We start from the raw sequence: 17,254 nt of genomic DNA on the forward strand, positions 1-17,254 counted from the left end.
ACCAGTCTTCAAATGAGGCTTACTTGGCAGAGTTTGCAGCAGGCTGCTTGCTTTTCTTTGAGGGAAGAGCGCTGGTTTGCTGCTGCCGAACAACATGAGCCACGCCAACGTTCAGGGGCTGAGCGGTGGCCAGAGTCACGTGATTGGTCAGCAAGGAGGGCTGCTGCATGATGGTGCTGTATTGGTTGCTGTGGGAGTGGGCATTCCTGCACCAACAGGAAGGAACAGAGGGAAACTGAGTCTCCAGAACGTTGAATGGAGGAAAGTCAAACCGAAGGGGTTAACAGGCAACTAAGCAGTTTTTTGTTGGGGTTGGGTTTTTTTTGGTAACTCGGGCATGTGGATTACGAGGCTTAAATTCCCACTGTGTTTTCTTTCGGAAATTGCTGATTGAGGAATTCTTCAAACCTGGCACAGACAGTCCTTGAACTTAGGACTCAGAGTAAACAAGCCCTTCCCTTATTAGCAGCTTTCAAAAGATAATGTCCTCCTGCTTGATTTGGCTAATGACCACTTCTAAAAGAATTCGTACGACGGACGTTTTCCTCTAACCTTACCCATCTCTCCCCTTCTTTTCCACAACCTAAGGGGTGGGTGGGGGGTTCCCCCCCCAATTTCCCTAGAGGGAACTCAGGTCACTTGCCTCCAGTCTGCCAGCTGCTGACTGCTTCCCATCGTCTCCGGAATCACCGCTGTGGGTTGCACGGAGTTGTGCAGGGCCACTCCCGGGAGCTGTTGCCAAGTTGAAGGCAGCAAAATTTGCTGGGTTCCTCCAGGCCAGGCCTGCTGCAAGGAAGCACAACACAGAGACCAAGATTTGACTCATCTGGCTTTCTTTTTCTTTGCTCTTTTTTTTTAAATGAAAGAAAGTCTCTTCAATAAAAGTTACTGGTGGACTGTTATCTTGCAGAGATTAAAAATTAAAAAAAAAAAAATCAGAGGGCTCAAAACTGCATTTCTTTCAATCTTGTCACTAGAGAAAGGAAACGTTCTGCTGTTTCCCAGCACTTCCCAGCCATCAGTCACCTTCAAACTGAAGACAGCAACCCTGAGGGGAGGGAACTTTCTATTGAACTGAAGAGAAAATGTGCCAGGAGTGTTAACAGGCAGAACCCAGCAATGCTGGAATAACCTCGCTGCGAAACCCCTAGGAAATTATTCCTTAAAAGAATAAGGCTTCTAATACATTGAAGTACATACAATCCAATTATTTTCTAGAATTTAAGTTCTGAGAGGGGAAAAAAAATCCGACTAAAACTTTCACTCCACAGCTTTTTGTTTTACATTTTAAAAAAGTATTTTTTGAGAAAAAGGGAGTTAAGACATGGGTGCAAATACTTCTGTGGAACGAAGGCCAAATAATCTTTTGAGAAATGTAATGGTTTTTGAGAGTGAAGCACCTCCTCTGCCATTAACTGAAACCTACTACATAATGATAACTGAAGAAAATTATTCTTCTAGATTCACAACAAAGAGCATGTTACAAGGTTTCAATATAGAAATTAAAAAACAATTTTAAATACCATTGATGAAATATGTTTTTCCTCACAAAAGCCTACCACTACCCAAAAACGAGTGGTTCCTAATTTCCTCAGACACATCACCTTCAGTGTTTGTAGGATTAAGTTGCTGGACAGCTTCTTTGATCATGGAAATTCTGGAATTTCCCAAAAAACTGAACTAAGATTTAGGAACTTCCTATATAGACTGAAATTCTGCAGAACAGTACACCTGTGGTGCTCTGAGACATATAGTTCTGCTTCTTGAATTTCAGACTGCAAGCCCATCAACACACAGTATCTAAAAATACTTCTGCAAGTAACAGATCCACTTGGTACAGATTATTGGTTCCAATCAAGAAGCCTTCAAAGCAGAGAAACTGTGAACAGGTCTGCTACCATAAGCAGAATAATAATAATAATAATAAAAAAAAGAGAAATATGTTAAGTCACACCATGCGTCTTTCCAAAAGCCAACACCTGCACAGACAAAGCATGTAGTTTAATACAGAGCAAGAAAAAAAACATCCCAACGTGAGGCAGAAATCTGGTGTTCCAAGCGACGAACTGTTTCGACAGAGGAAGGACAAAAATATGCAAAGCTTAGCAAACGGCTAGTGCAAACTTAGGCAAAGCGGCAAATGAGAAGTGTCTGCTTAACACTCCCAACTTTTAACTAAAGGTGAGCAAGTCGGAACCAGCATCTGTGTTGGAGGAAATTGTGCGTGTACCTGACCGCCTCGTATCCAGATCTGAAGTCACTGAATTGTCTAATTTGGAAACAGACGGGGATCTGTTCTCCCACAGATGCACGGTAGGTCAAATGATTAAGACTCGGTGTGCTGACGGAAGGCTACAGCCAAAACCAAAATGTATATATGTGGTGTGCTGGGAGGGAGATGGAGGAGGGAGGGGCAGATGAGAAAGAAGGGGAAGAGAAGCAGGACAGGGAGGTGGACATGACACATCAATGAAAAAAACCTCAGAGTACAATGACGACTTGTTCAACCCATTGAAAGAAACATGAGGACATCAAGACCCAAGAGTTTCAGAACTTCTCAGATTGGATTTTGAGGTTTGCGAAATGAGTGTTGGAATTGGGTAGGGAATCCCGTAACTCCGCTGGTCAGTCCCCAGCACTGAAAAACAGACTAAACAAAAATAGGTTTGACTGGCAATTCCTAACACAATTTATCATTTTCCCGAATCTTTAAGATCCTCATCATTATATTTACGACTCGTGCCGGGTCGTCAACCACAAATGAAGCATTCGGGAACCAACTCGGGTATTTCATAAGCTACGTGTCTCTTTATTAATCAGAGTTCACTGCCAAATCGATGACCTCATACACCCTAAATTTCAGCTCACCTTTAATTTCAAAACAAGAAATGAAATATCTAAAAGCATCTGTAGGGAGCAACTTCTTTAACTGGACGATGCAAGCTGCCACTGATGGATTACAAGTAATTAAAGGACAGAGGGTTTATCTTCGTGTGCTCAGAGAAGGTTACTATCAACTGCTGAAGCAACAAATTAGAAAGCATTACTAGCATTAAAAGGTTTACCCGAAGCTTAAACATTTCTACGTGCGAAGAAGCTTGAAAAAGGGCAAAACAAAGACGCGGCTAACTTGCCAAGGAGTTCAGATTTGGCCGTCCGGGTACCTGCAGCAGAGCCAAGCTGAAGGCCATTTCCTTTATTTTACTGATCAGAGAGTAAAGTGAAGACAGTAAGCAGAGGAACAGTCATAGCCCTCCTGGGGTTATTCGAAGAGTTTTTATCGCACTAGGCCGGTAAAGAGTAACAATCGAGGGGTCTGGAATCTTTACAGAGCCACACTGAACATCAGAGTCAGACAGCGCTTCAGCAAATGTTGGGAGGAAAACAACGAGACATTAAGATGTAGCGAGAACACAGCCACAAGATGGCACATGCTTCCATGCCCTCTGCAAAGTTCAGGTTTGAAAAAACAAAACCAACCAGGATAAAAACCAAACCAAAAAAACAAAAAAAACCAACAGAAAGAAGGAAAAAAGAAAAGAAAAGAAACCAAAGAGACTCCGTTAGTAACACAATCAAGTGAGGGAATTACCAGTACAGCGGCAGTCTGTTCAACCAGCGCCGGCCGGCCGGCTGCGCAGTTCAGAGTAAAGGGCACCGCATACTGCGGTGTGATGGTGGCTACTTGAGGATGGAGAGTTGCTACCATTAGTGGTGTACAGCTTCCCTGAAACGTAGATTAGGCAGTGAGTGAAACAAACAGACTGAGGCAGGTTAACTGGGTTCAGAAGGGAACTCGCCCCCCCCGGTTATTAGGGATGCACTTCGGTGGTTTCATGTCATCAAAACACTCACATGCATGCCCGCACGCACCCCACCCAGAACCACCGCTCCCTTCAACTCTCCACAGTGGTCACCATTAGAGCAAAATAAATGGAAAAGAGCAAAAAGAAACAAAAACGAAAACAAAAAAACCAAAAAAAGAAACAAAAGAAAAAAAAACTCCTTCCTAAGGTGGATTCAGAAACGTACTGCGTTTGTCAAATTCCTTCCTAAGGTGGATTCAGAAACATGCTACGTTCATCAAACTCGGTAAGTTAAGGCACCCAGGGAATAATTTCTCCCCGCCGCCCCGGTTCGAAAAGCCTTTCAGGTTTCAGAACACCCTAAGGACGCAGTCGTATTCATGTAAAACAAAAAAAAGTGATGTTCTGTGTATCTGGATCTTTCTCAGGCCTCCCTGGACTCACAGCTGCAGTCCCGAGGATACTCTAAAGGACTAATAACTCTTACTCCGATATGACGGAAGGCACACGAGGAATTGTGAAAATGCAGCCTTTAAGAGCATCAGGGTGTGATTCAGATGCTCTAACTTGGCTAAATTAACGCTCACCAAGCAGAGGGGCCAGGAGATCGATGACGGCGCTCCTTATGGTTTGAAGAAAATGTGCTACTTGTGTACTGGGGTTGTGTCGGGGGGGAGGTCCATTCAGGTTTGATTAGTGCCAGTTAGGGGACTGTTATTTCCTGATGTGCAGGAGCTATCCACACACGCACATGCCTCAAGCACTAAAGAGTGCACTGCGATGTCATTCAGAAGGCGTGTCCAAATAAATAACTTGAAGGAGTTTCCACTCAAAGCCACTGGGTTGTGATCAAGACAGAGCTTACAGGCAGAGCAGACACTGATCCAAAGGACCAACGGACTGGTTCTACCTAGTTCCGAGGCACCGGGGCAACAAGTAAACAGGTTTTTTACCTGGGTGAGAACTCCCGATTGGATCTGGAGCGGCTGGGCTGTAGGTGCCTGGGGTACGATAGGAACGGCATTATCCATCCTCACCGGGAACCCAGAATGCTTCGTAGTTGCCTGGAGTCCAGCTAATAGGAATGACAACGTGGTTAAATCACATCACTCATTCTTTAGAAGCTCCTTCCCTACCCTCGCTACACTTTAACCCTTGAAAGACATGCAGGAACGGCCAGCTCTTCGGGAGACAAGAAAAGCAACACTCACTCTTCTATGTCGGGCTTCACTCAGCAATCAGCACTCCTACTATCCCAGTGAAATTTCCGGAGAAACCAATACCAGCTCGGTGGCCTGACAGATCCGGAAACCTCGTGAACCGATCCACCATCCCCGATTTTCTCTGCCCCGACCTGAGTCCATGGCCTGCCAGACTCAGAAACCTTTTGGAGTGTCCCTTTAAAACTTTACAACCCTTAGAAGCTGCACTTTCTCAAAACTACGGGCTGAAAACTGCAGGATTTCACCATGGCCTTCTCGACCCCACCCTCAGCTCACATTCCTGCCATCTTCTCTCGCCATCTCCCCAAACCACCATTCCCAGCAATGACCCCAGTCAGCTCACAGTCCCATCCATCCCATCTCCACCCCTCCCAAAATCAACCTCTCCCCTAACCCCATATCTCCAACTATAAGAACTAATATGGCCTGCAAAATCCCCATTCCATTTTGGGCAAACACCCCTTTTGTCCTCATTCCCTTCTAGACCAAGTCACCACTCCACTTCTCATCACTGAAATCTAGAGAATATTGTCTCTTGTGCTGCTCTCTCATCCGAGAGGACCTCACTTCTCCCAGTCCTCTTGACTAATGGAGAATGGGAGAGGAGTAAACCTCCCCCTCACGCCCAATGCTACTTTCCATTTTACCACCTCCACACTTCATCTTTCTTCGACACTCATATCATCTATCTCCCCACTCTGGCCCCACCTCCAACTTTCTGAGTATCTTTGACACCTCTTCTCACCGTTCAATCATATTTATTGAGCGCTTACTGTGTGCAAGGCACTGTACTAAGCGCTTGGGAGAGTACAATTCAACAACAGATATATTCCCTGCCCACAAGAAGCTCAAAGTCTAGAAGGAGAGACAAACATTAATATACATACAACATCCTTAAGGTCCTTCATGATGACCTCCCCCAGCCATCTGTTTTCATCTCCTTCCTCAATTCCCAAAACCTCCTTATCCACACCACCACATCCTCTCACAAGCACGGTCACACTAGTCATTTCATCACTCCTAATTTTACCAACTCTGAAATCCCATGCCTTCTTTCATTCATTTATTCAATAGCATTTATTAAGCGCTTACTGTGTGCAGAGCACTGTTCTAAGCACTTGGGAGAGTACAATACAATAATAAAGAGTGACAATCCCTAACCACAACAAAATCACACATATCTCTAGATCACCTCCATTTATCTCAGGCCATCATGCCCTGTTGGGACTCCCTCCCCAGGCTCCTCTCTCAATGCAGAAATCCACACCCTCCACTCCCTCTGCTAATCTCAATTCCCTTGTCCCTCAGCTAATCTCACATCCACCAATCTCCAACCCTGGATCATTTCCACAGTACACTGTGCTCCTGTGCCACACAACACTGTTGGTAAAAACATCAAAAAACTAACCGGAACCAAGCCAACTTCAGTCCTCTCAAATTCATCCTCACCTGCTATAACTCTGCCCTCTCTTCCACTCAGCAACATTACTTTTCCTCCTCCACTGACTACCATGGCCACTATTCCAGGCCTTTATGCCTCCCTTAAACTCCTGTGTTCCCACCTCCCCAATCATTCGCCCCTCTGATCGTGCCAACTACTTTGTAGACAGAACTCAAAACCATCACGTGTGAGGTCCCCAAAATGGCCTCCCCCCGCCCCCACATTCACTCTTTCATCCATCTCTCAAGAGAAGCTCTCCTGCATGCTCTCAAAAGTCTAGTCCCTCTACCTGCTCCTCTGACTCCAGGCATTCTCACACTCTAAAAGACACCTGTACTCACTCTTCTCTTCCTGACATCTTCAGCTAATCATATCCAGATGGCCCCTTTCGTGCTTCCTCCAAACACACCCACATCTCCGTATCCTAAAAAAACTTTCTCTGAACCCTAACTGCTGAATGAGAACCGATTCTGTATGTGTCATTCATATCAGTCGGTCATTTTCAAATCTGTCCCTCCTTTTTCTAGGGAAGAATAAACTTTCTGTTCTGCTTGCCCTTATTCTTCAAATAGGTTGCATACACCTACTGTCTCCACTGCCTCTCTTCCAATTCCCTTCTTGATCTCTTCAATCCAGGGGTTCCATCCCCTTTACTCCATGAAACTGCTCTCTCTCAAGTCACCAATAACCTTTTTTTTGTCAAATCTGAAAGCTTCTGATCTGTCCACTTTGCCTTCAACTTTTGGGCTGCCTTCTACACTGTGGACCATTTCCTCCTCCTTGAAACACTGCCTAATCACATTTTCTCTTTCACTGATCTCTCCTGATACCTCTCCTTCTCTTTGGCCCACACTTCTTCTGCTTTCCAACCCCTTAATTTGGAGGAATCTCAAGGTTCGATGCAGGGGACTCCTGGTCTCCTTTCCCTGGAAATTTTACATACACTCCTGTCTCCAAGTTGTATCTAAGTACATGTCCCATTGACACCCTCAGCTCACTATTTCTAAAACTTATCTTCCCTCCCAATTCCTCTCTTCCACCTACGTTCCCCATCACAGTTGGTAACACCCCTATCTTTTCCATCTCTTAAGCTCACAACCTTGGCCATTACTTGTCACCAAAACCCGTTGGTTCTCCCTCCACAGTTTCCAGGATCCTCTCCATTTAAATAGCCACGTTGCTCGTCCAGTCACTTGGAATGTCCTGGCTTCACTAGTGCATCGTCCACCCCACCAATTGTCCTGCTTCCAGTCTCTCCCCTCTCCAGTCCAAACTGCACTCTGCTGCCCGAATTATTTTTCTAAAACACAAGTTCTACCCACATCTCTCCACTCCTCAAAATCCTCCAATCCTTACCCATTCCTTTCCGCATCAAGCAGAAATTCATGATCACTAAGGTACCAACGAGCTCTCTCCCTCCTACTTAAGTGCTCTCTTCTCCCACTCCACCTCACCTCAATCCTCTCAAGCCCCACTCTCATTTTTCCCACCTCCAAACTCTTACCCATACCCTGGCCCCTACCTGGATCTCCCTTTCCTTTCATCCAATCAATTGTATTTACTGAGCACTTACTGTGTTGCAGAGCACTGTACTAAGCATTTGGGAGAGTACAATACAGCCAAGTAGGCAGACAAGTTCCCTGCCCACCATAAACTTAGAGTCTAGAGGGGAGATATAAATTATGGATATGTAAATCGGTGTTATGGGACTGAGGGAGGGGTGAATAAAGGGTTTAAGTCCAAGTGCAAGGGTGAGGCGGAAGGGAGAGGGAGACAAGGAAATGAGATCACTCGGGGAAGGGTTCTTGGAGGAGGTGTGCTTTTAATAAGAATTTGAAGGTGGGGAGAATAATCTGCTGTCGGCTATGAAGAGGGAGAGCATTCCAGGCGTGAGGAGGAGCGCCTCTCCCCATGAAATCACGTCTCCTCCAGGAGACCTTCTGTATGAATCGCTAATCTCCCTTGGGCACTTATATGTACTTTATCATCTCTATTTCTCCTTCCTACCTGTAATTTAAGTGAAAAGTGAAAGCAAATCCAATGGGGCAACAGGCAAAGATAGAAATGACTACAGAAACTGCAATGAATAATCGGCCCAAACTGACAATCCCAACATTGCCAGGTAGGTGTGTCAAACAAATGTCAAATCAACACCTAGGTGAATTTTCTCCACTTACTTTGGAAAGTGGGTGGACACACAATGAATGTCTGTTGGAATGGATCTGTCTGAGTGCAGATCTGGGTGGTTCCAGGCTGCAAAGAAACACTCTGTTGAGTAACTCCAGTCACGGGTGCTGCGGATGTTGGATAGAGAGCCGACTGGTAGTTGAGTAGCGAGACATCTGAATTTGCCAGAGAAAGTGTAGCAGCTGCTGCAGAAGAACTAGAAGCTAAAACACTGGCCTGAAAAACACAAGTATTAGAGATGAACAGGTGGAGGCACTTTGATATAAATTAAAATCACTCTGCATATAAATTAAAATGCTTGCTCACAATTTACCATGAGGGCTGAAAGAAAGAAAGGGCTGTAGCAAGAAAGCAACTGTGGGGTTAAGTTGCTTTTGAAATAACTATCTTTCTGCTTAAAAAATTCCAAACATTTCTAATTTCAACGAGAGTTTAATTCACTCCAAGAGACAGTGAATCCTCCTGTACCAAGCAAGTATTTCCCAACTCTTCTTATTAAAGAAGAAGTTACCAGATTTAAGATCTTGAGAGTGACTGCTTCTTAAGGAGTTAGGAAAGAAACAAACTTTTTTTCCTGAGTGGAGTTGGTCCAAAAGATAAAATGATATTTCCACTATCGAAGGCAGCTAGAAATAAACTAAATCTGCTTCTCTGGCAGTTAACCTCTGAATCTTCAAGCTAGATTGTAAGCTTATTGTGGCCAGGGAACATATCTACCAACCTGGTTGTAGTGTACTCGCCCAAGCACTCAGTACAGTACTCTCCACCCAGTGAGTGCTCAAATTAAATGCCACTGATTGATACAACAGTTAAATCCACTTAAGTATGTTGAGGGGAAAAAAAGTACTCAATGGTTTTATTGAGTGCTTACATATGTGGAACACCATACTAATCGCTTAGGAGAGTGCAACAGAGTTGGTAGACATGATTCCTGCCCTTGAGGAGCTTAAAATCTAGTGGGAATACAGGCATTAAAATAAATTATAAGCGAGGAAAGCAACAGGGTAAAAGGATACATATATAAGTGCTGAAGGGTGGGGTGAGCATCAAAGTACTTAGGGCATATAGATTTAAGTGACAGAAGGGAAGGAGAAAAGGGAGATACAAAAGATTGGTCAGGGAAGGCTTCCCCGAGCAGATATGATTTTAGAACGGCTTTGAAAATAGGGAAGTGGCAGTCTTGTTGGATAATGAAGTTTGAGGGCGTTCACAGCAGGAAGGAGGGCGTGAGCGAGGTATTAACCTAAGCATTTAGTCTCTCCTGCCCTGAGGACCACCCCAACTCCTGTTTCTCCCCACTTCAGTTGATATTTCACTTTGCTGCCCGGATCACTTTTCTACAAAACTGATCAGACCACGTCTCCCCCCACCTCAAGAACCTCCAGTGATTGCCCAACCACCTCCACATCAAACAGAAACCCCTCACCACTGACATTAAAGCACTCATTGACCTTGCCTCCTCCTACGTTACCTCGCTGATCTACTACAATCCAGCCCACACACTTCACTTCTCTAATGCTAACCTACTTTCTGTACTTTCTCATCTATCTCACTGCCAATCCCTTGCCCTCGTCCTCTGGCCTGGAACTCCCTCCCATTTCATAACCGACAGACGATCACTCTCTCCACCTTCAAAACCTCTCCAAGAAACCTTCCCCGACTTTATCCTCTTTTCGTCTTCTCCCAATCCCTTCTATGTCACCCTCATACTTGGATTTATACCTTTTATTCACCCTACCCTCAACCTTACAGCACTTATGTACATATTTATATTGCTTATTTTTATTTATATTCTATTTATATTTATTTATATTGATGTCCATCTCCCCCGTAGACTGTAAGCTCATTGTATGCAGGGAATATGTCTATGAACGCTTATACTGTACTCTCCCAAGCACTGAGGAAAGTGTTTAGCACTCAGTAAGCACACAAATACGGCTCATTGATTGTTGATGGAGAGAGGTGAGATCAGGGCACAGTAAGAAGTTTGGTGAATTGTGCAAGTTGGCTTGTAGTGAGAGAGGAGCGAGGATGGGTAACAGGGACAGAGCTGACTGAGTGCCATAAAGCAGGTGGGGAGCAGTTCAAGGTGGAAATTAAACAGCCCACCACTGGAGGTTTCTGAGGAGTGGGGAGACATGTACAGAGATTTTTGTTTAGGAAAATCATTTCTAGACTACCGCGGACCGAAGGTAAATCTTCTTGTAAACATTATGTGTACTTCTTTCACCACGTGCTGTATGTCGGCTGCCTTTGTGCTTGATGTACTGCTTTGTACAAGAACATGAACAGTAGTGGGGTTGTACAATCTACTCTTACTGCAACCGATTCCGTGTAGATTCTCGGTCCTGAGGCTCATACGACATTCTCGATGGGAAAGCCCACCAAGCAGGGTAGCTAGACACAAGTTTTATTTTTTTAGGTAGTTCAGCAAGCTGAGTGGATCAATTCAGGCCCACTAAAATCTATCCGCAAGGCTATTACGCACAGATCTATAATCCCTGAAGATCATTACTTCCCTCCTCCATGCCAACTGTAGCAATGCAGAATCTTTGGCCTCCCTGAGGTTTATCGGTTTAATTCCATAACAATTTGGAAAATAAATAAAAGAAAAACTGTACCTGATTGTGCACTGTATTGAGCTGGTTGTTGAAGCTCATTGTTAAGTTTGTGCTTGTATTCGGTGCGACATGAGTAGTGAATGGGCTCTTTATCTGATTCACAGTATCGTACATATGGACCCTTCTCTTACAGATCTCCATATTCTGAAAACAAGACTTCACACTGAAATGGAAATTAAAAGACAAGCAAGGTAAAAAGTGTTAAGAGCCATACCAGGAAGAACACTCACTGAAGACTGGTCTTTGCACTCTTGGGACTCTGTGGATTATGGACTTCATGTAGTTTGTTTTTTTTAAAGCTTCCTGAAACATCAGCCTCTAGTGAGGCAATTAATACTAGGAAAGAGACACGTAAAGCAGCAGAGGTGCCCTTCGTTGTCCTTTTTAAATACCAGAACAGAATGAAGGTGCACGGTGTGTGGAAAACAGCATCACACATGCCCTAATTGAAGCTTCCATCTGAAATCATCCACACCAAATTGAACAAAATGATCCCAAACTCACTGATTGCTGTGTGGAAAATCTAACAGATGAGTCATTGTCACGAATGGATGGTTTAGCGTTTTCAGTGGTGTAATTCTCTTGTCTGCATCAATCGTCAACATTTTTTTCAGCAAGTCAATGTATTCTCTACGATCCGCCTTCTCTGCCAACATGTCGGTTCCCTCTAAATCCGTGGACATATTCACCTTTCAAAAGAAAAAAAAATCGGGGAGGTGTTTAGCCAGTCAACTATCCCTCTATCATCTACTATCATTTATTTTTTTCCCTTATCCAAGACAGACTGACCTAGAGAGAAACCTTGAAAAGTGACTAATAATGCACTCTGCTTCTAAACTTGCAAAAATTATCTTGTACTGCTCTGCTCTAAGGACTTACTATGTGCGAAACAATAATAATACTGGTTTTTGTTTAGCGTTTACTATGTGTCATGCACTGTTCTAAGCGCTGGGGTAGATTCAGGCTAATCAGGTTGCATCAGTCCACATGGAGCTCACAGTCTTAATCCCCATTTTAACAATCTAACAATTCTAACAATCGTTGGGTGATAACATTTCCCCAATGAAGTGGAAAACTGCAGCCAATGATTTTTCCTCCCAAATTCAAAATCTATTTTGAAATTGGGGAAAAATTCAAGTAGCCAGGTTTCCCCTATACCCCAAAAAGTATAAACTTCATTTATTTCTGAAAGGAGGAAGGAAACCTGCACATAATTAAAAATACCTCACAAAACGTTGGAGCTGTATATCAGAAATGGCATCAGGTATTACAAATAACACATAATGGCACAGTGATAAGCAGCCTTTGTGTGGAAAGAGTGCGGAAGGGATGTCTGCATTGAACTTATTGCCTAGTGGAGAGAGTCAGAAGCCTGGGAGTCAGAGGGACCTGGATTCTAATCCCACTTCTGCCACTTGTCTGCTGTTTGACCTTGGACATGTCACTTAACTTCTGTGTCTCAGTTACCTCATCAATAAAATCAGGATGAAGACTGTGAGTCCCATGTGGACTGATGCAAACTGATTAGCCTATATCTACCCCAGCGCTTAGAACAGTGCTTGACACATACTAAACGCTTAACAAAAAACATTATTATTATGTGCTCCGCACACAGTAAGTGCTCAGAAAATATCACTGATTCATTTCAGCCATACCTGCAAAAGATGATAAAGCAACAGAGCTTATCTTCAAATGTGAAGAAGAACTGCGTGCTCTAGTAGGCAACTGCATGGGACTGGGAACTGGGAGACATCCAGATTATGGTCTCAGCTCTGCCACTGGTCTTTGTGTCCCCGGGGCAAGTGGCTTAACCTCTGAGTCCCAAGTGTAAATGAGGATGTGCCTCAGTTATCTCATCTGTAAAATGGGCATTAAGACTGACCACCCCCCACCCGTCAATCAACCGATGGTATTTACTGAGCACTTTCTATGTGCAGAGCACTGTACTAAGCACTTGAGAGTACAACAGAATTAGCAGACACACTCCTGGCCCATATTAAGCTTACAGTCTACCGAGGGAGACAGGCATTAAAATGAATAATTTTTAATATGTAAAATTTAAAGCTATGTCCATAAATCCATGTGGGACAAGGACTGTGTCTAGCCTGACTGTCTTGTATCTACCCCAGCACGTAGTACAATGCTTGGCACATATTAAGCGCTTAAATACCATTAAAAAATTATTAAAGGCAAATAGTCTAGAAATATTGTACTTCTCAAATAACTTCTCCTAGGTATATCCTATAAAATGTTAAACAGATGTACTTAGAAAGATAAAAAGCAAAAGTCTGCAATTCAAAAGCTTCCACACTCACCTGGGCCATGTCATCTAAACAGTTAAATATGTATTTTCGTGCTTCTTTTGATTTTATTCCTGTTTCCAATTCATGTTCCTCTGGGGTCTGTAAAATATAGTTTTGTGTGCAATTTTCATATTTTAACACTTTAATATTAAACATTGAGGTATGAAAGCCTGAACACTTCACAAGCCCACCCACAAAATTGCAAGTGGCCAATCTACCAGTTACAGAAAGGTGGCCTCGACCTCCACAAAGCAGGGGTGCATAGTCCCCAGACCTCATCAGAAGGAGGAGAACACTTCGAGGAAATTCTGCAATTGCTCAAGGAACAACATATGTGGTAGATACTGCTGGTGCCTAAACCATAAGGCCAAGTGACATGATCTTAATCAATTTATTCAAAGGGACAGATATTACAAGATAAGGAGGGATTCAGAAGAAAGGGCAGCTATTCATTCCCCAGAAATACACCAGACACCACTGATAGAACAGTTTGATCTGGAAAACATCTTAGGTTTTTGTAACGAGATTGAGCTCTTCCCAGTAAATGACAATTACCTCAATTACTTTGGTCCTTCCACCTATTTTATGTGCTTTCTCTCACGGCTGCTATTGCTGGACATGGGTAAGAAGCGGTCACTTACTCAAAATAGGCAGCGCAACCTTATCTTATTGTTACTTAAGAACCATATGTTTATCGAGGCCTAGGGCCTTCTGGGTAGAATGAAATCTATTTTTAAAGCCATCTCCCTGACAAATCAATCCAATTTATACTACACAATAATTTTATAATCAACCATGAAATATTAACCAAAAAAAGGAGATGAAAAGAGAGAGAGAAAATGAGAGGTGAGACCTTCAGCCTCCATAGTGGGTAACCCAAGTTAGGTTCTCTGTTGAAAAACCTTGTTGTTTTCGTCCCTGCACTCAGGAGATATTCTGCTGGAAGGCCTTGTGTTTGCGAAATGTAACGAATCTGAAAATATAAGCCATAAAAAAGCCATTAATTCAATTATTTTTCAAAGCCAAAACATCACAAGTGCTCCTTTGTCACATTAAGAGTCATGATCCCTATCGAGAGTTGACTGAGGTCAGAAAATGCATCGCAAACTACAGTACACATATCTATATATCCAGACATACATGCAACTCAATCCTACAAATAACTCCCACATAATTATTCAACACTTCCTCATTTTTCTTTTACTAATTACCTGATGAGGTCTGAGTTCTCAAAATTCTACATGTAAATTATTGCAATTTTTTTCCCTTGACACTTTCAATTAGTAAGTGATACAAAGTTCAGAGCACTTCAGAACACCTCACATACAGAAGTTTTCTCAGAGATTCTGAAGCTATTTTTAGCTCATCCTCTAGACTGCAAGCTCACTGTAGGCAAGGAACGTGTCTACCAACTCTGTTGTACTGTACTCTCTCAAACGTGCTCTGCACACAGTAAGCACTGTACTGTACTCTCTCAAACATGCTCTGCACACAGTAAGCACTCCATAAATACCATTGATGATGCTGACTTTTCCACCTACATTCCAGAATCAGAAAGACATTTCTCAAAAATTTTCAACTAATAAGGAATTCTTGGCCAAATAGCAGTATTAAAAACACAGAGGATTGAATAAAATGCAAAGCGAGGCATGATTTCCCCCAGAAAAACAAAAAAAAAATAGAAAAAAACATCCTGGTCTGACCACAATGCTTTTTGTGAAAGAGGGAAAAAAGAGTAAAAATTTATATATATATTTATAAATACATATATTGACAGGCCCAGGATTCAAGTGTGCTTCTAAGAGAAAAGACTGGGAAGCCACCATCTCCTACATAAGCTTGCTGTGCTCCACAAACTACAAGGGGTGGAGGGAAATCAATCATATTTACTAAGTGCTTACTGTGTGCAGAGCACTGGGAGAGTACACTATAACACAACTGATAGACACATTCCCTGACTACAAGAAATAATTTATTATACGTGTGGTGTTCTCTCCTCTCCCCCTGCCCCACAAAAACACTCCTGTAGCTGAGGGAGAACTTCAGTGCTGGAAGACAGAGAGCAACCTCCCTCTTTATTTGAAGCAGGCAGTGGCCAGGACAGCAAATCCCTAATGGTGTGTACCCTCCACCCCAGCCCTAACCGCCCCCTCAAAATTGCACCCCATTTTGCTACTGGATATATGCAGGAGATGGTAGGAGAAAGCCATTCTCCCTTGTCCTCCTCCCTACACTAACGATTTGTATGCACATTAAAAAACAGCCCTTCCTCTCACTAGCAGAACTGGACTTGTTATTGTTACCACTATTCGATTATCGACATATAAAGGAATGGATGTCGCTGTCTGGGTTTCCACTTCACCCACTACAAGGCGGCACCTAGATGGAAACGAGCCAGTGTGCCGGATGCAGACGGCAGGATTCGGTCAGCAATCCCCTCACCGCCCTGCCTGGCAGAAGCAAGGTAAGTGGCATAAAACTGCACCAGCATTGAAGAGGTTTTTCAAGACAGCTGGTTGGTGTAATCAGGTGCAACCATCAGCCACAGAAACTGCAGCAACCACAGAGCAAGACATGTCGTTTTCATCCAACAGCCAGAGCAACTGGAGGTGTGGAAGGTACCTGATGCGGCTCCCTTCCAAGGCAATTGCAAAGACACACGTCCACAGAAATCTCTGGGGAGCCCAGACCATACACCTCCCTCTTTTCTTACACTCACACGTTCATTTCCTCATTTTTTAAACCCCACCAAAATCCATAAAAAAAATGTTGGCATTTGTTAAGCGCTTATTATGTGCAGAGCACTGTTCTAAGCGCTGGGGTAGATATAGGGTAATCAGGTTGTCCCATGTGAGGTTCACAGTCTTAATCCCCATTTTACAGATGCGGTAACTGAGGCACAGGGAAGTTAAGTGACTTGCCCACAGTCACACAGCTGACAAGTGGCAGAGCCGAAATTCGAACCCATAACCTCTGACTCCTAAGCCCATGCTCTTTCCATTGAGCCACGCTGCTTCCAGGGCCCACTCCGAAAAGACTGAACCCTGGCATCGGACCCACCAGGCTTTTGAGGAGAATTTCAGAAGAATGAGGGCTCTCCCATGAAATCGTACAGGTATCGGAGCACAAGGATTCTTCAGCCTTGCAACAACTGAAGCATCCTATTTACTAACCACTGGAAAAAACTACCATCCTCCACCACTCACTGTTCCCCACCACCACCCACGCAGAGATAAGATTCTCAGAACTACTAAAACATTTCTCTACAAGGAAACCACCCAGCTGCACCTTTGGTCTCTTCTAAATGAACTGGCTAACTCTGGGGTGATACCACATTTCCTCTGGAAATTTACAACATGACTCTATTCATCTATATCATGATGCACACCGGATAGGGTAAGAGGAGGCAGTACGGTGAGGGGGCTGACAGACCAGTAAGACCACTGAATGATTGACTGACTGAAGAAGGGAGTCTCATCCTGGCCCTGTTCCTGGCCTACTCTCTGGCCCTGGGCCAATCCCTCCTTTCTGGCTGGTTCTTAATTTCTTGACTTAACTGCTTGAGCCATTTGGAGTTCCTTCTACATCAAAAGTTAGCTCCTGCAATAAAGAAAAGCTTTACAGCTCTCAACCTACCAGCTGGTGGTAGCAGTAATAGTAGGCTGTTTATGGG

General features: G+C 43.6%; 1 protein-coding gene across 3 annotated transcripts in view; it reads right to left on the reverse strand.

Moving 5' to 3' along the window:
- HIPK1 (homeodomain interacting protein kinase 1) overlaps positions 1-17,254 on the reverse strand; it is a 52,036-nt gene that overhangs the window by 10,821 nt on the left and 23,961 nt on the right. The window contains exons 4-12 of one of the 3 annotated variants that reach the window (XM_039912547.1): positions 14,435-14,554; positions 13,594-13,680; positions 11,783-11,967; positions 11,279-11,441; positions 8,648-8,873; positions 4,760-4,881; positions 3,593-3,727; positions 644-783; positions 24-206 (exon numbers count right to left, since the gene is read on the reverse strand). In XM_039912547.1, coding sequence (XP_039768481.1) covers positions 24-206; positions 644-783; positions 3,593-3,727; positions 4,760-4,881; positions 8,648-8,873; positions 11,279-11,441; positions 11,783-11,967; positions 13,594-13,680; positions 14,435-14,554 — 1,361 coding nt within the window. Of the gene's footprint in view, positions 1-23; positions 207-643; positions 787-3,592; positions 3,728-4,759; positions 4,882-8,647; positions 8,874-11,278; positions 11,442-11,782; positions 11,968-13,593; positions 13,681-14,434; positions 14,555-17,254 lie in introns of all 3 variants that reach the window. The other 2 variants (XM_029068975.1, XM_029068978.1) reach the window with 2 other exon arrangements.

This window comes from Ornithorhynchus anatinus, chromosome 7, assembly GCF_004115215.2.
Source record: "Ornithorhynchus anatinus isolate Pmale09 chromosome 7, mOrnAna1.pri.v4, whole genome shotgun sequence".
In the NCBI taxonomy this organism is placed as follows: Eukaryota; Metazoa; Chordata; class Mammalia; order Monotremata; family Ornithorhynchidae; genus Ornithorhynchus; species Ornithorhynchus anatinus.